This window comes from Aedes albopictus, chromosome 1 (assembly GCF_035046485.1).
Source record: "Aedes albopictus strain Foshan chromosome 1, AalbF5, whole genome shotgun sequence".
NCBI classification, from domain to species: Eukaryota; Metazoa; Arthropoda; class Insecta; order Diptera; family Culicidae; genus Aedes; species Aedes albopictus.
In genome coordinates, this window is record NC_085136.1 from 116,588,217 (window position 1) to 116,615,268 (window position 27,052).

General features: G+C 38.9%; 1 protein-coding gene across 1 annotated transcript; it reads right to left on the reverse strand.

Annotated features, from left to right (window-relative positions):
* Nucleotides 1-5,961: 5,961 nt before the first annotated feature.
* LOC115267213 (ras-related protein Rab-10) lies at nt 5,962-26,821 on the reverse strand. The gene is made up of 4 exons (XM_029874092.2): nt 26,236-26,821; nt 7,697-7,896; nt 7,099-7,188; nt 5,962-6,992 (listed from the first exon to the last, which is right to left on the reverse strand). The coding sequence occupies exons 1-4, from the start codon at nt 26,360-26,362 to the stop codon at nt 6,795-6,797; spliced, it is 615 nt and encodes a 204-aa protein (XP_029729952.1). The 5' UTR covers nt 26,363-26,821; the 3' UTR covers nt 5,962-6,794.
* Between the last annotated feature and the right edge of the window lie 231 nt (nt 26,822-27,052).

The window sequence follows — 27,052 nt, forward strand, 5'->3', positions numbered from 1 at the left end:
GATGCAAATTTTCTGTTTACTAGTTTTGCTGTAGTTCCAAAACGCATCCATTCCACTTCTAACCATTTTGAATTACTATCCACAATAAGCAGGATGGTCCACGGCGTGCATATGGTGAAGGTTTATCACAAAAAATTAGGCATCGCCAAATCCGCCGTTTTTCGAAAATATGGACTTCTAGCTTTCATTTAACGTGTTCCCCAAAAAAATCCACCGAGGGATGCCGAACAACTTTTTCAGAATACTGTTTTTCCCCATACAAAATGCACGGTTCCAAATTAATCCCTATTTCTACTTAACAAACATACCCAATTTTTGTATGAAAAAGTTCCCCCGATGGAATATTTCGATGTTGGGCTTGAATGAAAGCTGGTAGCGCCAACTTTCACGTACCGTAAAAATTAGCGATGCCCATTTTTTTGTAATAAATTTGTTCTACCAGACACACCGTGGGTCTTAACTGCGAAATGAAAAAAAAATCAGCATGTAGTCGACTAAACGATCGTGTAGTAGGTAACCAAGTTCCTGTTTGTTTTGGTTTAGGCACAACTTCCATCTTAGTACAAGTATCGCAATGGTTAACATAAGCTTCTATGTCTGCATTAATACCATGCCAAAAAACTACTGTTCGTGCCAGTTTTTTTCATTTTTACCATGCCACCATGATTAGCATGTAAAAGTTTTAAAATTTTCATTTTTAGTGTCTCCGGAATAATTACTTTATTTTCTACAAGCAAAACTCCGTCTACTATTTCTAAAATGTCTTTTTGGGCAAAAAAGTTCTTAAAACCATTTGGTATTTTCTTTGGCCACCCAAGAGCGAGGCTTATCGTCAATCTAGGAAAAGAAAACATCGCAAGAAGCCCTATAGGTCTAAGTTAAGACGAATCAGTCAAGATTAAATTTTGGCGTTCTGAGCATAGTTAATGTTGATTATTGTATTTTCGATCGACATTTAAGTGCAGCTAAGACTAATACATTGTAATAGCATGTGTTGCTTTCTGAATATAGCTTAGTAAAATATATTCCTGTAAGAATTAACTAAACAGGGAAGAATTGTTATATCTGAATATGTTATAAACTGGTCACTTTATAAGTTCCAATTATAAAATTATATACTTTTTTTTCTGTTCGGGTGAGCCACTGCGATCAATATTTAGATCTTTTGTGGCATTACCCGTATCCTTAGTATTTAGTGCATGTCGTACTATGTTACAAAACACAACATGGAACCCTACAAATGAAAGGGCCCCACGTTGGGCGTCATGTTACAAAAATAAAAGATATTAATTACTACAAAGTATTAACACATCACGATACACATAGAACCTTACAAATGCACAAATTAGGAACATCACAAATTGACGCAGCACAACACATAACATAAATGTGCCCTGTTATCCAGATGGATAACTCTTTACGATCACAGGATGACGAGGTTTCATTTATTGATTTGGGTCCATCAGTCATCCTGGATTTGTATTTTAGTTGGCAGTATGCCTTTTAGTTCACAGAATTTGATGCTGTATTCATAGCTTGGTTTTGTCTAGGAAAACTAATCCCAATCGGGCATCTAGATTCGGGCAACAGCACAAGACCGTTTGCCGTTTGATGTCCGTGTTAGGAGACGGCTTGTGTATTTTGTACTGGATTGCTACCCGAAATGATTGGAGCACTACAAATGCACATTAAATTTCAGGGACCACAGTATAATGTAGAAAATAATTGATAAAATGTCCACAGCTATTTACAAACGTAACACACTCCATGCAACAATTGAAGAATTTTCCATGAATTCCATTCTCCAATTCATGGATAATTCTTAAAACTATTTTAAATACGCAACAACTACTTAACAAACGTAACAACTACTCCATTGTCATTGAGAGGCAATGAAGCATCGATTTCTGTACAGTTCCTGTTTTGTTATCCCAGAGGTGTAAGAAATCGATTGCGATGAAAAGGTCCCGTTATCATAGAGATTTAAATCTCAGTGAAAGAGCGCCCCTAATCAAACACAATCCATTCGCATTCTGAGAAAAACAAAACTGTGGTACTGATATTTATCCATGCATCGGAACTCTAGGCCCATCCATGTCTTGCTTCTAGTTTAGTCCCAGGACAACAAAGAAAAACCCGGGACGTTAGGCTAGTTGCAAAACTCTGTCAAATTAGAGAATGTTTTCTGCAATAAGAATGCACGTGAGTCCTTGAATTACCAGAACTTCAGTCCTTGATAGGTTAGTACGCAATCTGATATGTAAAGCATGTTTTTTTCCTAACATCAAGTGTAGTCTCGGGTGGGTAAAGTCCGGTTCTTTAACTATCAGCAAGGCAGAATAAATGCAATTTTAGAAACTGTCACCAGTAACAAGAACTTTGTACCATGAATCCTTATTACCAAAACACATTACCCCAACTTGACAAACCGGATATCACTAGGGTTCGGTTTGGTAGATCTTGAACCGTAACGCAACACATGAAGGCGATCTACCTACGTTACGGGCTCCGTTAAACGTCGAGCATATTTTAAACCCCCTCAACCATTCATCCATCAGCACGGGTCGCCTGACACCTTGGATTGGGGTTCCCTGTTTAGTGGACTTTTACCCCCGGAACAGGTGGTCCGTGTAGTGTTATTCTTAGCCAATTGAAACAACCGCTACCGACACTACACAGCTATCTAGGCTGATCGGGAAAAGAAGTTAACATTGATGGTTAACTTCATATGGACCCGAACAGCCGGCATTATATACTTACCCATACTTATCTACCTTCACTCAGAAGCTCTGTATGCATGATGAAAAGAATAAATATTGATTCGAAGTTGAGCCGTACTCGGTAACGGAGCCAAACTAAAGGTGTTCTTTTTCAAATGATTTATATCGAAAGACTTACCAGTAAGGACTGTTCATTTTATAAAGAGGACAACTTTGCAAGGCTATAAAAAGAAAACGCGTAGTTCAAATTTGAGCAGCCTTGATTAGTTGTTCAGTACATTATATTAGCAGATAATAATCATAAATAAATTGGGTTAAAATTATTGAACTTCATAGAAATGTGGCAAAGTGTTTCGAGAGATCAATTTTTCAATTCCCAAAAACTAAAGATAAACACAAAATTTCTGTAAAACATCGGTGTATTGTTTTTAATTGCATAAAAGTGGTTGCCATGCTGCAGCAGTTTGAGTGATACATATTCTGGCAAAATATAAACCTAATCGGAATAATGGTTGTTGAGATATTAAAGTTACAAGTTGGACTCGATTTTCAGAATAAAATTTATTTGTTAAACAAAAAGTATAAAAATATTAAATTTTGAATGTTTTCAATAGATCTAGTCGAAAGTACTAATAATGCAATTTCAAATGCAGAAAACCGCTTCTTGATAGTATTGTTGGCTTGGTTACTGTGCTTCATGGCAGTTACCGGAGATAAAACCGCTTCGTTCTTTGAAGGTTCTTCTAAATAACGATGTACTCTATTACAAATACAACTTAACAATGATGTCGAAAATAAAAATTAACATGTAGTTATTTTCAAATAAGGTTTATAATCACATAGGGAAAGACCTTGCTGAAAATAAATAATAATAAGCTTCTCTAGAATCAAAAACTTGCATTTATGGAGCAAAAAGTATGCAATTTTTCATTATGGCCATCATTTAGTATTAAATTTATGATGATGAATGTACTTTAAAGCATATTTTTCTTCGGTATCATTTAGAATGCGATTCTCTTCTATACTGGACAAATTTTGAACTGATTCCGTAGTGTTATTGCATCACTGGACTTAAATAAGTATTTTTTATCAATTTCATTGATAACAAGGCAACTCACTATATCAAGCTGTATAATGCTTGGTGCATTATTACTGACCAACTATTTCACTCTACCTTTAGAAGAATAGTATTAGATCCCAACACATTGAAAAGTTCATGAAAATTTTAAAGTTATGTATGTGGAAAGTTGTGTAGAATTTTGAGAAATGGAGTTTTATTGAGTTTTAACGAAAACCGCTTCAGTTCCATAACTAAGGACAATTTGTATAATGTTATATTTTTCCTACACTGTAGAATAGCTATGAAAATTTATGCAAAAAACCGATAATGATTTTATTGAAAAATAAAAAAGATATCACACAAATAAAGTGTCCTCTTTATAAAATGAACAGTCCTTATTTAAGGATATATCATCGTAGAACTTTCGTGTGTCCTTAGCGCGGTACAGTTCTTCCATCGCTTCGCGATCTCGTTCTTCCTGCTGGCGCTTTTTTATCCGGAAGACTGAGTTCTGCCTGTTCCGCGTCTGCCTGTAACGTGTCTCATTCGCTCTCGTACGGTGTTGCAGCATTCTCGCCCATGCTGCATTCTTCTCGTTTTTCAACTGTTCACACTCGCCGTCGTACCAGTCGTTTCTGTGATTCGGAGTCGCGAAGCCTAGTGCTGTAGCCGAGGTACTACCTATGGCGGATCGGATGGCCCTCCAGCCATCTTCAAGTGTAGCTGCGCCAAGCTGCTCTTCCGTTGGTAGGGCCACTGCTAACTGCTGCGCGTAGTCTTGAGCCACTTCTACGTTACGCAGCTGCTCGATGTTGAGTCGCGGCGTTCGACTTCGACGCGTGGTGATAACTGTCGAAAGTTTTGAGCGCATGCATACAGCGACTAAGTAGTGATCCGAATCTATATTCGCACTGCGGTATGTGCGGGCATTGGTTATATCCGAGAAGAATTTACGGTCGATGAGAACGTGGTCGATTTGGTTTTCTGTTTGATGGTCGGGTGATCTCTAGGTGACTTTGTGGATATCCTTGCGGGGGAAGAAGGTGCTTCGGACTACCATACCACGGGAGGCTGCAAAGTATACGCATCGCTGGCCGTTATCATTCGATACGGCGTGCAGGCTGTTTTGCCTGATTACCAGTCTATACATTTCCTCCCTTCCTACCTGCGCGTTCATGTTGCCGACAACGATTTTCATGTCGCGCGGCGAGCAATCATCGTATGTTTGCTCTTACTGCGCGTAGAATGCTTCTTCCTCGTCATCAGGTCTCTCTTCGTGTGGGCAGTGGACGTTGACGATGCTGTAGTTGAAGGAACGGCCCTTAACTCTCAACGTGCACATCCTTGCGTTGATCGGCTGCCACCCGATCACACGTTGCCGCATCTTACCCAACACTATAAATCGTGTTCCCAGTACATTGGTGGTGCAACAGCTTTGGTAGAAGGTAGCCGCTCGATGCCCGCTTTTCCACACTTTCTGTCCAGTTCAATAAAGTTCCTGCAACGCCACGATGTCGAAGTTCCTGTCACATCCTGCGAAATCAGGAGACTTGCAATTCCATGTTCCAAGTTTCCAATCGTAGTCCTTATTTCGTCGCGTGAGTCTTTGCCGATTGTATCGAGTAGTATTTTCTCGTAGGTTATTCGCAATGGGGATTTTTACGGGTGGCTTATTGGGCCTACGCCAACACTCCTGTCTCGCCGGAGTGCCATCATGCCAGTTCTGTTTAACGTCCCCAACCAACACTGGGACGACCACGCAGAAGCTAGTTTATAAAGGGGGGGGGGTGATTTGTGACCATCCCTATCGCAACGCTTCGCTCGAATTGGAGAGAGAAGTGGAGAATAAGAAGTGTAGATTGACAGCGCCATTCGAGTTGCGCATTGCGAATAGTAAACATGTTCTGACGAGTAGAGAAATAAAGTAGTTGATATTTAATATTCCCGATCATTTTATTTCGTACCGCTTCCGTCCACCACAATGGTATCGTAATTGAACTCATCAAAATTGATCCGAAACAGTTGACCTGTTTGCACCGGTTAGTAATCAGAATTTGAGAAACCGAATGATTTGTGGGTTATCAGCGTCTATGCGTTGCTTATAAAAGTTAAAATTTAAACTTGTTGAAAATAGGTACTAGAGCAAATGCAAGGGATTTCTCTTCAGTAAAAACCAGACACTTTTAGCATCTGACCAATGATAGATTTAATTCGTTCTTGCTTTCCTAATCCGACAAATACAACAAACGCTGATAAATTGTTTACAGTTAGTATAAGCTTCCCTAAAATGGAAGTATCCGGTGACTGTTAGAAAAAAAAAACATCGTTTACATTATTGGCGATCGTGCACATACATCAGCGGCGTACAAACTAAAATACTACACAGAAGCTTTCCTACATTGGAAAAAATAATTAGAATTTGACTGCGAACCTAAAAGAAAACATCATGTACACTCCCCCCTTTGCTTGCGCTTCATTTATAAGAACAGAATCTCACGTGTCGTATCAGCATGTAACCGCAGACAAAAAAAACTCAACTTTCTCTTCAGAGTAAACGTAACACTAATGGTTCAAGGGCTTACGTTCTACCTCCGAATGCTTCACACTGATTTTGCCTTATGACTTTCCCATTTCTAGACTAAATTTATGCCCTCTACTTCGTTTTTGTGTAAGTATTTGTCCCCGAACCCCCTGACTCGCAATACAGCAATTCCGTGCGGAAGAAGTTGTATCATCTCGAAGAATTTCGAAAAAATGTTGCGAAATTCTTACGAATTTGTTCAATTTTTTCCCACGCAATTGCTGAGTAAGTAAAAATTTAGAGTTTATAAAAACGTAAGGTAAATAATCTTCTCTACATTATACCCACAAACACACAGATGATGAAAGCGTGCCAGAGCGGTACCTAGTTGTATGGATTGTTGTAGTAGGGTATATCATCATAAGCAAATTGCAGCCAGCAGCAAAGAAAAAGATGAAGAAGGTTCCACATCGGTCACTCTTCTTCCACCGATCTACGCACAGCAGGCTTTGTAGGCAGGTGGTTTATCGCCGGTGCCACGGTTGACCACCACCCGGTCCGGATTGTCGGTCGTCTCCTTGCCGGAGGTTTTGTCCAGGATCGCTTCGGCCAGCTCGCGGAATGCTTTCTCGATGTTGACGTTTGCCTTGGCGGACGTCTCCATGAAGCGGATGTCGTGCTCGCGGGCGATCTGCAGGAGAAACGTTGAATTGTGAGAAACATTTTTAGACATAGCTTTAGAATAAGACCATAGGTTAAGTGTGAAAAATACTGTTATCTACTATGTTACGACTTACGCTCTCTCCTCGTTCTTTGCTGACCACGCGTTTATCTGTCATGTCGCATTTGTTCCCCAGAATCATCTTTTCCACGTCTTCGTTGGCATGCTATGGATTAGAACAAAACAAAAAACATCAGTTATTTACTTACCAACCTATACACAAAATCTACAATAGGCTCCTAAAGGCCTATCTCAATTTCTGCATAATTCGATCAAGCATTGAGTAAAACGACATGTTTACTCATTTTTTAAGTACTCCTATTAGGTAAAGCCCATAAAATATATTTTCAAAAATTTTAATAATTTTTGCAACACTCCTTGTTTAGCACTAAATTTTGGGTAAATTTTGTTTACCGTGTATGTCAAACAGGAACATTTATTGTCAAAAGTGAGCCAATGTGGTGTCTTTTGCAACCCGCCGTTTCACTTTCGTTACGTCAAGGTTGACCTCGAATGTCAAACAAGACCTGCTCATCATTATTTTATTTTCAAGTTTATTAACTATTCTGTTATTGTTTAAGTTCGGAAAAATTACCATTGAGATCAGAAAAGCATACTCTTTCGTGTTATGCAGCAAAACCGGGGAAATATTTTTCATTTTAGGACCCTATTACCTCGTCTATATTCCGCAACCACTTGACTATGTTGTCGAAACTTTTCTCATTGGTGATATCGTACACCAACATTATCCCCATGGCACCCCGGTAGTAGGAGGTGGTGATCGTGTGGAACCGTTCCTGGCCGGCCGTGTCCCAGATTTGTAGCTTAATCTTTTTGCCGCGCAGTTCGATGGTTTTGATCTTGAAGTCGATGCCTGTATGGATGGAGGAAAAAATGTTATATTCTAGTGAGTTATCTAGATGTTCGGCAAAGTAATTCTTAGAAGGATACAAAGGAATAATGAATCAGAATACGAATATCACGATCGGAACATATTGCCAGTTTGTAGATCATTTTGGAACAAGTAATAATATTCTAAGACTCTCTGACTCTCAAGATTCGGTTGATAGTATCAGGGAAACCGAACAGCTACCGGTGGATTGGAAAGAGAAAATTATCTGCCCCTTTCACAAGAAAGGCGACCATTTGGAACGTGAAAACTTTAGAGAGATCATCATTTTGAATGCCGCATAGAAAGTGCTGAGGCTGCAAAACGGTGAGTCGAAAAGGAGAGCGTCCAACATAGCTCTGATCCTCACAAGTTCCAACCTCATGCTTCGACGGGTCAAGCGATGACAAAGACTGCAAGCTTGGAGTTTTGTGCTCAGTTGGCAGTGCAGCCTGGGCACTGTTGTCCTTCTGACTTCAGCTAGATTGAGGAGGTACGTCTCGAGCGTCTGTTCACAAAGGAGGTGTGGCTCAAACAGCGTCTGTTCTGACATCCACCGACTGAGTATGAAATGCTCCTCCACCGGAAGCTATATCTAAGGTGGCAGCCCCATCACGGTGGATAGGGGACCTTAGGCCAACAACCTACTGAGCCATTACAGAAACCGAAAATAAAAGATTACGAACTGATTCAATGGCAACGACTAGCCAATGAGGCATGCTGTATGAAGCTTGAGATCCTTAGGACTAAGCGAAGTCCGTTGATCGAACTTTAGCGAACACAGATTGGTGTCGGGCTATACTCTGGCCTACGAGGTGAACACAAGACAAAGAGAACTTTTACAGTCAACTGAATGCTGTAGTGGACAAGATTCCGAAAGGTGATATCAAGATCCACATGACTTCAGCGCGAGGGTTGGTTCCGACAACTCGGACTATGAGCACGTCACCCAAGTAACATTTTAAGTTTTGTTCGGCTCTACAAGAGATCTCCATGACCAATTTTATAAAACTTGCAATAAAACTGATTCATACATCAAAACCTCTTGATAACCTTTTTAAGAGCATCTTCCGGCTAAGTGGACCACTCTCGGAGAGCTTTTGCAAACCGCATTGAGAGTAGCAATAAAACCGTTTTAAAACCTAGTTAAAAAATTTCTCATTCTCGATTGTTGTTGTTTTTTTTTCAACAAAAACTTTGACAGCTCAAGATGCAGAGAAGCTTCTTCGATGGCACGTAAAGTTCAGGAGGATACATCATTCGTAAGTAGAAGTCATAGTCATTTCAAAGTAATATTTTAGTTGTTATTGTGTTGATAGGCTTATGCGCATTCAATTTTACCGTGAATATTGGGGTTGCAGAATCATAAAATTATTGCGCTTCAAAAATAGTGAATATTATCATCTTGGAATGAAATAAATCAATTTGTTTATTTAGTAAAGCTATCTCGAATTACAAGAAAACTTAGCAGAGAGAGTTTATTTATGTCAGCATGTTATGGAAATGGTGACAAACTATCAATTCATTGCTAATTTGAGCAAAATTAACAATTTTCCATTCACGCTAGCTAATTCTTCAATATGGCGACAACCATAATCAGCGAAAATAAAACGAAAGCAAGTTTACTTTTATGATGACCGCAATAAACCTAGCAGTGTCGTAGTTCTGCTATTCCACCAACAGATGGCGGTACTAATCGAACGGATCGCCATCTGTTGAGAGTTTTAACAGTTTTATTGTGGTAATAATGATTGCCAGAAGGTTTACATATCGGAAAGTTTTGTTTACTCTTAAAATCTGTCTTTATGGATATCTGCAAGTATACTATAAAACATTTTATCAATGGTTTTCATAAAAGCAGTCATAAAACTGTGAGTTTTCATTACTGCTGTAATAAAACCCTAATAAAAATCAAAGAAAACCAATCAGCAATGGAATTGTTACTTGGGCATGGCCATGGGACGCCATGGTCTCAATGACATGATGATTGGGAATAGAGTTAATAAAATATAGAGGACGAATGTCGCTGGCGTCGCCACCGCAACATCTCTTGCTGGAGAAGATACATACCCGACATGTTTCGGAACGAGAACAAAGGGAACAACAGCGACATTCGTCCTCTATAGTAACTCTATTTGATTGGGGGATCGCTCTTTCCTCATCGACCAGTGCACAAAGTGACATGGGTTTCCCGTGATGGCGTCACGGAAAATCAAATCGACCACATTTGCATCAGCCGAAAATGGAGACGTAGCCTTCTTGACATGCGGAATTCGGCTCTCTAAAAAGGAAGTGAAACGCTCATGTAGACGGGACAAAAGAGCTTGGGCGGACTCCCTATAGCCGATGCTACGATGCCCGTGAAAGACACGTCAGGACAGTTACTGGTCGACCCGGCTGACCCTTTGAAACGCTGGTTCGAGCACTTTGGAAACCTTTTTCAAGTGATCCATAAAATGTGGTCGCAACCAATTGGCCTCTTAAGGTGAGGTTAAATTTTGTGAAATCCTATTTCGTATTTTAGTGATTGAGTCGTTCCAGATAAAATTTAATGTGGGAACAGGGTAGAAAAATTCATTTTATCGATAAATTTACCAAAAAATTGATTATTAATCTGATGGGGAACTGGTATTTCCATTTCAAACTTCTAAAAAAACGAACTTTCACGACATAACCTCTACCGTCAAGGCACCATTCACCGTGGATCTAAGAGGATTCGGGGCAAATAAGGGCTGTCATTTGACACCAGTCTCATAAACATTGTTGGTGCCGCTTTTAATTGCCTTCATTATAAGTTAAAATTAAAGCAATATCCACAGAAGTAGAAAATTTTTCACAAAATTTGGTGATATAGTACAATTAGTAAAGGGTAGTAGGGTCGCCTAATTTCGTGGTAGGTCACCATTCACCGTGGTAGTAGGGACCCATTCACCGTGTATGATAAATTTATTGAGTTTCTCATAATTTATTAGACTACTGTGCAAATATTTTTTGCACAGTGATTATTTGCACACCTCACTGAACACCTTCGTTTCCTCACGGTTACCCCGACAACAACTTTTTTTTCCTCACTGTTAGGATTTTTTCACCCAACGTTTGATGAGTTCAATTGTTTTGATTACCGTCGTATCCGCAGTCAGAGAAAAAAAATCGAAATAGAGCTCATGTATTTAGGAGTGTCGGAGTAAATTGAAATAAATCTGGGCCACTGCATAGTTTTGGGGAACCAGCTGGATGAATCTGTGGCCTCTAGAAACAATGTGGGGGTTCCAAGAGCCGGAAACAGCCGAGGGCAAGTTCTTGGGAAGGGTGGATTTTAGATCGAAAGCTACTACATTCTTAGTGAAGTTGAGGATGTATTCAGTCCGTAAAGGTATGCAAGGATACGTCGGGTAGAAACTGTTATTTTTGTTTTGCAAGAAGGCTCATGGATTCGGGAGGGATACGATTATGGGTAAAAAACGGCACCGTATTAGCTGCATCACACGGCCCGGTTTAGAGTAAATTGCCAGCGCATATCACCCGGCAAAAAACTACTCTTTGACTCTCGTTTCACTTCTGGTTTTACCCGGACGTAGCCAGACCAAACCCAATAAACGAAATATTTCCTAAAAACAAGTGTCGCTGAAGTTTGTCGTCTGTGAGCTCGCTACTTTTGTGTTGTCAAATATTTTGCACACGCCTACTGATATTAGTGAGTGTGCAAATTGTATCTCACTGAAACAGGAACTGCACTAGAGTCTAAAAATTCATGCAATCGTCAATATTCTACTTTGTTTAAAAATGATCAAAACAACCCAGCCAAGGGAATTTTCTTCGTTTAAATTCATTTCAAGTAATAACTTGCAAAATTTTATTAGAAAAACGAATGTTTAAATTTTCGATTTTTTCTAGATATATGGGACAATATGGGGCACGGTGAATGGAGACCATTGATTTTTAGGGTACCCATTTACCGTGTCTTTTTGTTTCAAATAAAAAGTACGAGTAATCGTACTTTCTTGTTAAACTTACTTCGGTAATGCAAAATACATACCTGATATGTGAATTTAATTGCTTCTTGGTGGAATAAAAACGTTACTACATTTAGTTTATCGCTTAAATCACCTTAGCGCAGTTTTCGATTTTTCACTATAAATGCAATGAACGAGCAGAAACCCACTTCATGTAAACACAGTTTAGTGTCAAAATGATACTTTTAAATGTTTTTAATGAGCGTTTTGACATGGTAACAATACATTAGTGTTGCATTGGTGCAATTGAAGAGAAATTGTCATATCATTCAATCATAATATGGAAATAATGAAAAAATATTCGAAGGCACACGGTGAATGGAGCCCCCACGGGGAATGGCGCCTTGACGGTACTTTAAATCGTCAATTAGTGCAGGTTCCCTAGTTTGTTGAGCAGGGACGCCTGAATACGCAAAGTTTGCGAATGAACATTCAAAAAGTGCAAAGAAGGTCGAATGGAGACTCCTCATCTGACACATGCCAATCAGTCAACTCAAGACAAATTCTGCTGATGCAGAGTTAGGTTAGATGCAATTCTATGTTAAGTAACTGTACTACCTAAGTAATCCATCAAACTGAAGCATCTCAAATTGATGTTTGAGCTACTTCAGATGATGTAATCATCGTAGCAATACTGCCAAATATCAGCGAAAGATGCTGAATACAAGAGCTACACACTCGGCTAATTTGCATTCTTTTGCCGAGATTCGCACAGCCGAGCGATCGGCAATGGCAATTTAACTGAAATGTCAGCAAAAAGTCAAGTTTATTCATAGCAGCACCCATGGGTACCGCTGTCTTCAAACACTAAACGTCAAGCATTTTGCCGAGATTTCAGCAAATGAACTTAAACCGAGATTCGCACAGCCGATCTCGGCATTCTGTTTTAAGTGTGTAGCTTGAAGGCATCCCTGAAAAGGTTGAAACATACTTTTAACGTTATTCTAAGATATAGCAGGTCGAGGCACAACACTTCATTTATAATGAAAAAAAAACAAAACTGGGTTTACAACCCGAGCAGGAAATGAGAACAAACCTATAACAAATTGATAACTCATTTTGTTATTGATAACAAAATGAAATCAAAATAAGTTTTCTTTCCGAATTGTTTTTATTTAATATCAAATTGAGATATCATTTTGTTATCTTTTCAAAAACTCAATGATAACAAGATTTGATTTCAAAAATCCAAAAAAGGTTTTATATGCTTTATTAATATTAATTATATTTACAGAATATTTGTTAAATCTACAAGAGTATTTTACTTACATATTGACACAAAATTTATAATTTGCTGATTCTGGGTAATGGTCATGCTATTGATTTAAATTGGCTTGAACTTTAGTAAGTCTTTTTAGGGTGACTGGATATTATCGACAGGTTTGTTCTCTTCGTTATGAGGGGGTATTCATCGGCCAAGTTGCCTGAAACTTGGTTGTATAGCTTGTGTGACGACGAGACCCCTCGGTGCGACAACTTCTAAATTTACAATAGGGAACCAGGTGCATGTCTGCGTCTGTGTGAAGAAGAGTAGGAGAAATGTCAAACAAATGCATAGGAAAACATTGGTAGATCAAGATTGCGACAGATCACATGCGGATAACTTTGTGCTTTATTGTAAAATCGAGTATTATTGGTCAAACCTTTCTAATTTCTACATACAATATTATATTTCGTGAATTCCTAAAACACCCATAGTAAGTAGAATATGCTTAACTATAAAATCTCTCTGCTTAATTGAATTCGTTATTATAGCTACCTACTTAACCTTAATTTGATAAACCTAAAGGAGATTCAGCGAAGAAAACTGATAAAATTGTGAGTAACTACAGTATAAAATTGTATAAATATTGCTTAAATCTCTAATAAAATTTATAGCTAAAGCTGTTCCCAAACAACAACCACTTCGAGTTCAGCGGGAGGCTAAGAAAATCAGTACACACACTAAGATTCAGATGTTCCAGCTCAGTAAATTTTTCACTGAGTTCAGCATTTTTTTCATCTTTTTACTGAGTTTTCAACTGCAGATTTATCTCGGTACACTCGGTAATCGTATTTACCGTTCACCAGTAACGATATTTACCGTGCATCAGTGACTTTTGACAGTTCATTAGCTGAGCTCGGAAACTCATTAACGGAATATCCGCAAAAGAAATAACCGAGCGTACCGAGTTTAATCTGCTGTTGAGAACTCAGTAAAAAGATGGGAAAAATACCGAGCTGATCTTAGTATGCAGCTTGGTTGGGAAAGATTTGAGGCCAACTTTCAATTCAACGGATTTCAAAAAGCTTTCCATGACGAAGAGAACAAAACTACCCAGAATACAAAAGTTCCCAGATATCAGTTATTTCAATCTAAACATATTGCCAAATATTTTAAAATTTTAAAATTCTATATTAAAGGCAAATTAAGTTAGATATGGCCAACCGAAGTAATTCACGGTCATTCTACTGTTGAAAGTAACATATTTTACCTTTATAAAGTATTCTCGCGCGAAAAAGGATCCATTGTCGCTCCGTACCAAAATGATGAATCTCGTGATGTTTGAAGTTTTGAAAATAACACAGATATTTATCATACATGAAAATGCCATTTCACTTATTGTTATGCCAAACGGCCATTTTACCAATCGACTATTATGCCAGATTATGCCAAAAGACTATGCCAAACGACATTATGCCATACCCGATAGAATTATTGTAGTAAAATATTTTATCCTATATTTTCCATGTCATCATTTTCTCCGGGTAACGAGGGAAAAAGCTGAGAAGCCGAATGCGACTCAATTCGTTGCTCGATGTCATTCAATTTTATGCCTGTGGCTCTGGGAAGGAACATCTCCGACATTTGTTTTGCTGCAGTGCATATAATCTTTTTTTTTTTGAACGGTTCCTAGCGGCACGCCGACGGACGTAGAAACCTCTCCCATCAATGTGCGCACAATCGTCTCGCGTTTGCGCGGACAACGACAGTTCACTAGGCCTTTGGATAGGACAGAGAACGTAATCCTTCAGAAGCAGTTCACCAGCCGTGCACGGAACATGTCGTCCAGTAAGACACTGTTGCGTACTGACTCAGAAGGTTACGGTAGAAGGTGTGAAAGTTTCGGTTTTGTCATATGGTCCATTTCGTATTTGTTTTTTTTTTGTCATGACAAGGCTTAAAGAATGTTATTGTTCAAATTTATGTTGTGCCCTATAATTCAGTAATCTTTGGTGTGCCTATGATCTGTTAGATGGTCGATGTGTTCGTTATGTCCATTTTTGTTGATCCTTATTTTAGTACTGTTTTTATTATCTTTGAAAGTTGTTTTTCGTCCACATCCCTAGCACTATCAGCATGTGTCCAAATAAGTCCAAATAAAAAAAAAACCTTTAAGGCTAATACAAATTTCGATTTTCTCTTATGTCACCGCCCCCTCGGAAAATTTTGGTCGGAATTCAACATTTTGAGGGGGGCACAAATAAAATGTTCAAGAAAATCAACAAATTTAAGGTGTAATTCGAGTTCCACAGAAACTTTCTTAATAAATCCGATGAGTTTATCTATGTTGCCTAATTGTTTGGATATTTTTCCATCGAATACATTTATTATTTATCATCCTCCCCCTTAACGAGTCAACGAGCGCTGTGACAAAAGAAGAAAATGAGATTTGTTCCTGCCTAATATGCTCAGTTGAAAAACGTGAACATATCTAATTTGTCATAAATAGTATGCGTTAGTCAAAGTCGAAGTAGTCAGTTTTTGTCGATTTCGTCTTGATCACACGTTAGCTTCTAATCTATAAGCAAGCACTATTAAATGCTGCACTTCCCACTATTAGTTTCTTAGTTATTTTAAATTGATATTGCAAGAAAATATTATTAAGCATTAGGCATTCGAAACATATTAGGGTTTACTCACAAAACTATCAGATATAAAAATAATGATAGAGAAAATTAAATCACGAAAGCACATCAAATGTTGAGAACTATGTATTAGCAAATGGATACTAGTAATTATTTCATATTTGAATTGAATTTGTATTTGTTAAAATTAACCGAATAGTGGGAAGCCCAGGCAACAGTTTAACCCTTTGGAGCCGGAGGGGTCATATATGACCCCAACATAGAAACGGCTGTATAAATTCAACCATTTGACAAAACAGAATACTGTCTTCGGAAAAGTTGCTGCAAATTGAGTCCTCTATTGGGGAAAAATGGGAATATTTGTATTTGAGACTTCATTGATAAGCTAGAACATCCTGAACACCATGAAATTTGGAAAAATGAAACAATTGACATACCAGTTGTTCTAAAAGCTGAACTTGGATGTGGGTTACGTTTATATGTATTCATTTAGCCTTCGTGAAGAATATCAAAAGATGTTTCATATTCTCGGAGTTCCAGGAGTTCCAAACTGTCCTGTAGTGAAGTCCTTCAAATCTATAAGAATAATTTTATGCATTTTCGCCTCAAATAATATCATTATATAACCTACTGGGATCCGTGAGGCTCTTGCCATCTACAATGTCATTTACAGACACTATAGGGATATTCCAGGTCAGCCAAACTACCTTGGAGTTTAGAACTTCAGGTCTACACTCGTAACAGTATACATATATGTTATACTGAGTAACGCTGCATAATCAACCTCAGTTACTGGAGCAATCTAAAGTCTACTAGCTTATTATAAACCTTTGGGACATTCAGGTTTATCCAAACTGTTCTATAATGAAGTCCTTCAAATCTACAAGAATAACTTTATATGTTTTCGCCATAAATAATAGTATTGCATAATCTGCTGGGATCTGCTGTCTAAATATGTCATTTAGAAGCACTACAGGGATATTCCAGGTCAGCCGAACTACTTTGGAGTTCAGGACATCAGGTCTACACTCGTAACAGCATCCATATATGTTATACTGAGTAACGCTGCATAATCAACCGCAGTTATTGGAGAAATCTGGAGTCTACTAGCTCATTGTAAACCTTTGGGACATTCAGGGTTGACCAAACTATTCTATAATGTAGTCTTTCAAATCTAGAAGAATAACTTTATGTGTTTTCGCCTTAAATAATAGCATTGTATTATCTGCTGGGATACGCGAAGCTTTTGAAATGTCAAATGTCATTTATAGACAATACAAGGATATTCTAGGTCAGCCAAACTACTTTAGAACTCAGGACTTCGCATATTCATCCGTGGTTACTGTCTACTTTTTTAATTATAAACCTTTGGGACATTCAGGATTGTTCAAACTGTTCTATAATGAAGTCTTTCAAATCTACAAGAAAAATTATGTATTTTCACCATAAATAATAGCATAGCATAATCTGCTGAGATCCGTGAAGCTCTTAAAGTCTCAAATGTAATTTTTGAGACACTATAGGAATGTTCCAGGTTAGCCAAACTATCTTTGAGTTCAGAACTCTAGGTCTACTCTTGTAACATCAGCTCTGCCGTAATTCTGCAAAGTGACGTAAGCGACATTGATAGTTTTGGCCCATTTTTTGGATATTTTGCGTAAAACTCTTGCTCGTCATCTAAGGTTCTTTCCATAAATGAGAGATTACGACTAGATCTTGCATTCTAGTACAGCAGCCATACCACAGTGTTATTTTTACACCGGATATTATGTATAATATACCAAAAAAATCCGGCATTTTGAATGGCGCTTACGTCACTTTGCAGAATTACGGCTGCAGCTGTATATGACATACTGAGTAATGTTTCATAATAAATCGTGGTGATTGGACCAACCTGAAGTTTACTATATATTATTATGACCCTTTAGGATACTGAGGGTCGTCCAAACTATCCTGAAACTCAGCTCTTGATAGTAACAGTGTATTTATTCTCACAATGAACTTTGAATTGTATTATGTAATTCCCCTGGCATATCATGAGTCATTTCAAGATAGTTTTGAGATATTTAAAATCAACAACACTACTCCGGAGACCATAGCTTCAGGTCTACACTTGTGATTATAGCTTTTGCCACTGCGTGAAGTAGTGTTAAATAATCCCCTGTACTTACTAAAGTAGTTAGAGGAACAATTAGCGTCGAAAGAAGCTACCGGTACACCCGTAGACTTTAGGATTAAAACTCAACAACAGGTTGGATGACCTAGAATATCCAGACTAATCTGATATTGTATCTTTCAGAAGATTTACTGGACACAATAGATTAGAAATCGTAGCTTTGTATAATGAAAAAAGTTACCGTTACACCCGTAGCCTTTAGGATCTAAGCTTAAGAACATTTTGGATGAACAAGGATATCCCGACTGATCTGATACTGTCTATTGAACTTTTAAAAGACTTACTGGACAAAATAGATTTCAAATCGTTGCTTTTTATAATGAAAGAAGTAACCGTTACACGCGTAGACTTTAACCCTTTGAAGCCGGAATTTTTCCAAGCGTTATTATGGAGTTTTTTCTACGTTTTTCTGTAGCTTTGGTAGTCAATAGCATAGAAACGGTTGTATATTATACAGAATATTTTTTTCTGGATATTCTAGGCCATCCAAACTATGCTTGAGTTTGGATCCTAAAGTCTGCGGATGTAACGGTAATTTATTTAATTATACAAAGCTACGATTTGTAATCTACCATGTCCAGTAAGTCTAGTGGAAGTTCAATAGCCAGTATCAGATCAGTCGGGATAGGTCATCCAAAATGTTCTTGAGCTTAGATCCTAAAGTCTACGGGTGTAACGGTAACTTCTTTAATTATACAAAGCTACGATTTGTAATCTATCATGTCCAGTAAATATTCTGAAAGATAAACAGACAATATCAGATCAGTTGGGATATTCTAGGTCATCCAAACTATTCTTAAGTTTAGATCTTAACCCTTTGGAGCCGGAGGGGTCATATATGACCCCAACATAGAAACGGCTGTATAAATTCAACCATTTGACAAAACAGAATACTGTCTTCGGAAAAGTTGCTGCAAATTGAGTCCTCTATTGGGGAAAAATGGGAATATTTGTATTTGAGACTTCATTGATAAGCTAGAACATCCTGAACACCATGAAATTTGGAAAAATGAAACAATTGACATACCAGTTGTTCTAAAAGCTGAACTTGGATGTGGGTTACGTTTATATGTATTCATTTAGCCTTCGTGAAGAATATCAAAAGATGTTTCATATTCTCGGAGTTCCAGGAGTTCCAAACTGTCCTGTAGTGAAGTCCTTCAAATCTATAAGAATAATTTTATGCATTTTCGCCTCAAATAATATCATTATATAACCTACTGGGATCCGTGAGGCTCTTGCCATCTACAATGTCATTTACAGACACTATAGGGATATTCCAGGTCAGCCAAACTACCTTGGAGTTTAGAACTTCAGGTCTACACTCGTAACAGTATACATATATGTTATACTGAGTAACGCTGCATAATCAACCTCAGTTACTGGAGCAATCTAAAGTCTACTAGCTTATTATAAACCTTTGGGACATTCAGGTTTATCCAAACTGTTCTATAATGAAGTCCTTCAAATCTACAAGAATAACTTTATATGTTTTCGCCATAAATAATAGTATTGCATAATCTGCTGGGATCTGCTGTCTAAATATGTCATTTAGAAGCACTACAGGGATATTCCAGGTCAGCCGAACTACTTTGGAGTTCAGGACATCAGGTCTACACTCGTAACAGCATCCATATATGTTATACTGAGTAACGCTGCATAATCAACCGCAGTTATTGGAGAAATCTGGAGTCTACTAGCTCATTGTAAACCTTTGGGACATTCAGGGTTGACCAAACTATTCTATAATGTAGTCTTTCAAATCTAGAAGAATAACTTTATGTGTTTTCGCCTTAAATAATAGCATTGTATTATCTGCTGGGATACGCGAAGCTTTTGAAATGTCAAATGTCATTTATAGACAATACAAGGATATTCTAGGTCAGCCAAACTACTTTAGAACTCAGGACTTCGCATATTCATCCGTGGTTACTGTCTACTTTTTTAATTATAAACCTTTGGGACATTCAGGATTGTTCAAACTGTTCTATAATGAAGTCTTTCAAATCTACAAGAAAAATTATGTATTTTCACCATAAATAATAGCATAGCATAATCTGCTGAGATCCGTGAAGCTCTTAAAGTCTCAAATGTAATTTTTGAGACACTATAGGAATGTTCCAGGTTAGCCAAACTATCTTTGAGTTCAGAACTCTAGGTCTACTCTTGTAACATCAGCTCTGCCGTAATTCTGCAAAGTGACGTAAGCGACATTGATAGTTTTGGCCCATTTTTTGGATATTTTGCGTAAAACTCTTGCTCGTCATCTAAGGTTCTTTCCATAAATGAGAGATTACGACTAGATCTTGCATTCTAGTACAGCAGCCATACCACAGTGTTATTTTTACACCGGATATTATGTATAATATACCAAAAAAATCCGGCATTTTGAATGGCGCTTACGTCACTTTGCAGAATTACGGCTGCAGCTGTATATGACATACTGAGTAATGTTTCATAATAAATCGTGGTGATTGGACCAACCTGAAGTTTACTATATATTATTATGACCCTTTAGGATACTGAGGGTCGTCCAAACTATCCTGAAACTCAGCTCTTGATAGTAACAGTGTATTTATTCTCACAATGAACTTTGAATTGTATTATGTAATTCCCCTGGCATATCATGAGTCATTTCAAGATAGTTTTGAGATATTTAAAATCAACAACACTACTCCGGAGACCATAGCTTCAGGTCTACACTTGTGATTATAGCTTTTGCCACTGCGTGAAGTAGTGTTAAATAATCCCCTGTACTTACTAAAGTAGTTAGAGGAACAATTAGCGTCGAAAGAAGCTACCGGTACACCCGTAGACTTTAGGATTAAAACTCAACAACAGGTTGGATGACCTAGAATATCCAGACTAATCTGATATTGTATCTTTCAGAAGATTTACTGGACACAATAGATTAGAAATCGTAGCTTTGTATAATGAAAAAAGTTACCGTTACACCCGTAGCCTTTAGGATCTAAGCTTAAGAACATTTTGGATGAACAAGGATATCCCGACTGATCTGATACTGTCTATTGAACTTTTAAAAGACTTACTGGACAAAATAGATTTCAAATCGTTGCTTTTTATAATGAAAGAAGTAACCGTTACACGCGTAGACTTTAAGATCTAAACTTAAGAATAGTTTGGATGACCTAGAATATCCCAACTGATCTGATATTGTCTGTTTATCTTTCAGAATATTTACTGGACATGATAGATTACAAATCGTAGCTTTGTATAATTAAAGAAGTTACCGTTACACCCGTAGACTTTAGGATCTAAGCTCAAGAACATTTTGGATGACCTATCCCGACTGATCTGATACTGGCTATTGAACTTCCACTAGACTTACTGGACATGGTAGATTACAAATCGTAGCTTTGTATAATTAAATAAATTACCGTTACATCCGCAGACTTTAGGATCCAAACTCAAGCATAGTTTGGATGGCCTAGAATATCCAGAAAAAAATATTCTGTATAATATACAACCGTTTCTATGCTATTGACTACCAAAGCTACAGAAAAACGTAGAAAAAACTCCATAATAACGCTTGGAAAAATTCCGGCTTCAAAGGGTTAAAGTCTACCGACTCAAAAAAGATTCCGAGACTCGTCACAAAACACAAATATTTTCATTATGATTCACAACGACTCTTGAAACCTTCCCAGACTCAATCGACCGGAACTGTTTCCTGGGTATAGAAACTACTGGGCCCTAGCAGGTTCCTCCTGTTTATCGAGCATTTCTGATAAATCAGCCATACTCCATCTGTAGCAGCCGGTTCGCAATGAACCGTTGGAGGCGCATTAAAGTGTTAAAGGTGATATTTTCATTACAAGAATTTAAATTAACATCCTTCACTTTAATACCGTCGAACCCTGCGATCTTGGCCAGGGTGTTTTGCTGCAGTGCATATAATCAGAAGGAAAAGCTGAAATATAATTACCTATACAAAAATATTAACCCTCGGGCGATCGCGCTGTTGTATTTTGTACAACACGTTGAAAAAATCTCGCTTTTTGTACTCAGCATTAGCGTGATGCTGACGCAGGTAGTCAACCGCGCGAGTTACGGAAAGTTAAGGGCAGTTGTCCTTTGACTCCAAATTTACTTTTCTTTGTCACTTCAATGTCTATCATTAATCTTTTAGTTGAATCATGGTATAGTTATGCTGCATATCTATGAGGATATCATATCCGATTTCCATACAATTTTTCTTTGTTTAGGCTCCAAGTTAGAAATGACTGTTGATGAAATGTTAATGTTACAATCGATAATACTACGGCATTAATAGGTGCCATATTCTCAGGCCCGGATTAAGGATTGTGGGGGCCCGGGGCCCGAGCGGATGTGAAGGCCCTTCTGAGAGATGACCAAAAATGTTTTTCCTTATTTTCGAACAGTACTTGAGCAATTTGAAAAATTAAGTTAATGTTGGCAACCAAAAAAGGTTTTTGTGGGAGCCCCTAAAATGTTGGGGCCCCGGCCCCTCTTAGATCCGGCCCTGCATATTCTGATGATATCGTATCAAACAAAACAAGTTTTCAATCACGAGATTCTTCTGAATTAAATAAAATCTAATTTAAATTTTTACTTATTCATGTAAATTAATGCCTAATAAAATATCAAAATGAATACTGAATTTGTTATTAATTTTTAGTTACTACCCTTTAAATTTGATAACTCCCTGAGAACTGCGTATGATATCAAGTCGTAAAATGTAGATAACAAAATGACATATCAATTTGTTATCAATGAGAACTCTTTCTGATTTCAATTAGATATTCCAGTACATTATTTTGTTATTATTTTTGTTATGTTAACACTTAAGTCATACAAAATGAAAACTCACTTTGTTATCAAAATTCGTGATATCTAAATAACTCAATTTGTTTTCAATTAGTTCTCATTCCCTGCTCGGGTAGCCATAGCCACTACCCAAACCAGACAGGATTACACTCTTCACAATCACAGCACAAAAAGGAATTATCAACGACAAGCCAAATCGGTGCCAATAGGACGCAATCAGTGAAGTACTAGATTGAAAGTAGTGAGCTGAATTTTTGTATGGTGAGATGATCAGTTCTCCATTTCTGCAATGAAATGGTGCAAACAACGTGGGTTATATCGTTTCTTGCCTAATTTGATGCTGTTTGAGCAAAAGTTTGGGTAACTGTGTTGTTGTATTATTTATTTCTTGCAACTTCAACAACACAGTTACCCAAACTTTTGCTCAAATAGCATCAAATTAGGCAAGAAACCATATAACCCACGTTGTTTGCAACATTTCATTGCAGAAATGGAGAACTGATCATCTCACCATACAAAAATCCAGCTCACTACTTTCAATCTAGTACTTCACTGATTGCTTCCTATTGAAAAACGCCAATGGCGAAAACGCATTAACCGAAACCATATAGGTGGTAATGTAAGCTAATTTACAACATTTGAATAATCCCGCCCTTATTTATCCTCAAATTTGAGACTTAAGAAGCGCGAGCGATTATCTTGGAGAAACGTAAGGTCCACTGCTCCATTGCTCCGGTTAGGGCAGTAAAGAGCGTAATTACTGTGAAGGACGCCCTAATTCTCCACAGGCTCCGTTCCGTTTGTGGTTGGGTTTTTGTTAGACCCTCCTAACCATTCATTTCTTGGCACGGTAAGCATATCGCCGCATAACGCCATGAATTAGGGGTCACCTGTTTAGTGGACTCTTACCACTTAATCAGGCGGTCCATAGTGTTATTCTTAGCCAATGGAGACAACCGCTACCGACACTACACAGCTGATCGGGAAAAGAAGTAAACATTGATGGTCAACTTCCAAACGAGCCCGAACAGCCCTTTACCCGTGTCAACACCGAAGCTCCATCAGTGCAGGAAATAGAAACAGCCATTCGTAGCATGAAATCGAAGAGGGCCCCAGGGGTCGATCGCATATCAGCTGAGATGCTCAAAGCTGACTCCGTAGTATCCGCACAACTACTGCATCAATTATTCTGTAATATATGGGAAACCGCAAAATTTCCGGCCAGCTGGATGCAAGGGGACTTAGTAAAGGTACCCAAAATGGGTGACCTGACTGTATGCGATAATTGACGCGGCATCATGTTACGGCGTATCGTTCTCAAAGTCCTCTGCAAAGTGATCCTTAACCGTATACAGGAAAAGATTAACGCAACTCTACGAAGGCAGCAAGCAGGATTCCGTGACGGACGATCCTGTGTGGACCATATTGTCACGCTCATTCTGGAGCAAATCAATAAATTCCAAGAGTCTCTCTACCTGGTGTTCATCAATTACAAAAAAAGCTTTCGACCGTTTCAATCACGGAAACATGTGGGAAGCCCTCAGACGCAAGGGTGTCCCTGAGAAAATCATCGGCTTCATTGAAGCACAGCGCAGGGCATTTTCGTGCAAAGTTCTGCACAATTGTGTCTTGTCCCTTGTCCGATCCCATCCGGGTCGTTGATCGAGTGAGATAAGAATGTATCCTATCACCGCTAATGATCTCCATCGTAATCGACGAGATCCCGGTAGGTGCGATTGATCGTGAACCATTGTGGGTTTGCTGTGGTATCCCATTACCATGGAGTACCTAAATGACTTCGAATTGGCTGAGCGCAACGACTCTCTTAGCTCGACGGCGTTCTGATATGCAGAGCCAGCTCGATGATCTTGCCAATCGCTGCTCGGCGGCAGCTCTTACCATCAACCTCGTAACTGAGCAAGCAGTGAAGAATGTTGAAAGCTTTCAATATCTTGGTAGCCAAATGGCGGCCAATGGTGGAACCAAGATCGACATAGGTAGGTGTTTGAATCAAGAAGGCAAGGGCTGCCTTAGCAAATTTAAGCAATGTATGGAAAAACAACCAGATTAGTCGACGCACCAAAATCCGAATTAGCAACTCGAACGTGAAATCTGTGCTGCTATACGCCAGTGAAACCTGGTGTGAATCAGTGGAGAACACTCAACGGCTGCAGGTTTTCATCAATAGATGCCTGCGGTATATAATTCGTGCATGGTGGCCTCACAATTGGATCTCCATCGTTGATGATATCAAAAGCCGATAACGACAGAAATTCGGGAGTGACAGTGGAGGTGGGTCGGCCACACTCTACTCTACGCAGGAGCGGAAACGAAACCTGCAAGCAAAGGTAGATCGGAACCCATCGCAGCAGAGGCAGACCCAGAGGCTCATGGCGGCGCAGCCTCAACTACGAAATAAAGCAAATCGACAGTAATTTGACCTTGCCACAGGTCAAGGCGATGGCGGGCAATCGCCCAGGATGGAGATCTTTCAATTCGGCCCTCTGCACCATCGGAACGTATGGACCTTTGAACGTATTTGGTTCTTTCGAATCCACAGCCCATTGAGTTGTCCAAAAAATGTCTCACGAAACCTAATGCATATACGTGAGAACAAAATATGTTTACAAAAAAGTTCTTACAGATAGATTAACACGGGAAATCTGAACACAAACCACTACTATACAGGAATTTGGATTTGTCAATTTGATTTTGCTGGCATAAACGGGAATGCGAACGGTTTACGTTCCACAGTAGATTCGATCGTAAACAAGAATGAGGGTGTATATACTGCCTATGATGCTTGCTACGACATAACTGTCCCATATGAATAGGAAACCCAGCAAATATGGGACTAATATGCGATCATAATCAGTATAGGCATAGCTGATGTAGCTATGTTTTAAGTAGGTTTGTTACAAGAAACGTTCAAGACCTTCTGAATCAATCGATTAATAAACGACAATTTGAATACGTTTCGCGTTACTGAGTAAACACATCGAGCGTACCAATGAAGAATGGCAACGATGAGTTCGTATAGAGTATAGATAAACATATAGAGCAAACAGAAATGAAGAATGACTAAGCCTTTAACCACAGACTTCAACCCTTCTGTAGTTGCGGGGCACTCCCCTTTTGAACGATATGCCCGTCGCAAAATTACTTTGGGACAGAGATGAACTGAAGCAACCCGTTGCTCTAGAGGGAATCGAAGTCAATGTAGACAGAAACAGAAGCGCAAAGAGACATAAACAAGAGAAGTAATATTCGTTCATTCAGAGGCTCATCGACCGATGCAACACCCAGCTGTTGGACACACGCACAGCACAACACAAAAGTAAATAAAGCATGTAACAGACACACAAACCGAAAACCAGTGGAATAGGCCGTGCCAGCATAACCACTTCTTCGAATCCGGGCTCCTATAATATGACGTTGATAACGGCCACCAGGCAGTAGGTAGGCACCAGTACTTACCGATTGTGGAGATAAAGGTGGAAGTGAATGCATCGTCGGAAAAACGAAACAGAATGCACGTCTTGCCAACGCCGGAATCTCCGATCAGCAGCAGCTTGAACAGCAAATCGTACGTCTTCTTTGCCATTTTGTGCCCGGAACCTGAACTCGGTGTCTCAACAAGGACGTCGTCAGAGAAATCCCAGGAAACGTCCTTTGTGTCACCAAACGCACTTGTCTTCCCTTCTTTGGGTGTTGGTGGATTGTTTTCTTTCCCTCTCACTCCTACACGTTCGGTTCAGGTCGATTACGCTCCTTTCTGCCTGTGGCAGCAGCAAAAGGGAGGATCTCGGTTTCTGCTTCTTGCACTGGAATTTTCCTGACCCGTGTCTGGTTTCTGCGGCCGAAAATCCAATATCCTCCAAATTGTTCCGCTTCCTGGATTCGGGCGGCACACTTTTCACTAAAAATAAAGCCACTGAATCGTTTCTGGTCGGCAAAATTTTATCACTTCAGGAAAGAAAAACTCCACCAAAGTGCAATGATTAAAATTATTACGAATCTTGCTCTTGGGTTCGCAAGTCAGTCAGTCACTCGCTCGCTCGTCGTTTTTCCTTTTTGGGCAGCTCGTCCTCACACGCACACACCTTTGGCGACTGCAAACAAACTGTCAAAACGAGAAAAAGGGTGAATCATCTGTCGGTGCAAGGCGAACCAGTGTGTGAAGGAAAGAAAACAATAAAAGTGCATCGGTTAGCCGCATCGACCAAACGTTGGTGCACGCTTGAATATTGCTAGACGATGTTCAATATTGCTTTTTTCACTGAAATTTTTCCTT

Bases quoted from the DNA above. Each gene is read 5' to 3' on its own strand.
- LOC115267213 (XM_029874092.2), bottom strand. From the start codon at position 26,362: ATGGCAAAGAAGACGTACGATTTGCTGTTCAAGCTGCTGCTGATCGGA. The intron at 7,897-26,235 runs GTAAGTACTGGT...CCATCCATACAG, and splicing joins CACCTTTATCTCCACAATCG to GCATCGACTTCAAGATCAAA. The intron at 7,189-7,696 runs GTAATAGGGTCC...TCTAATCCATAG, and splicing joins GGTTGCGGAATATAGACGAG to CATGCCAACGAAGACGTGGA.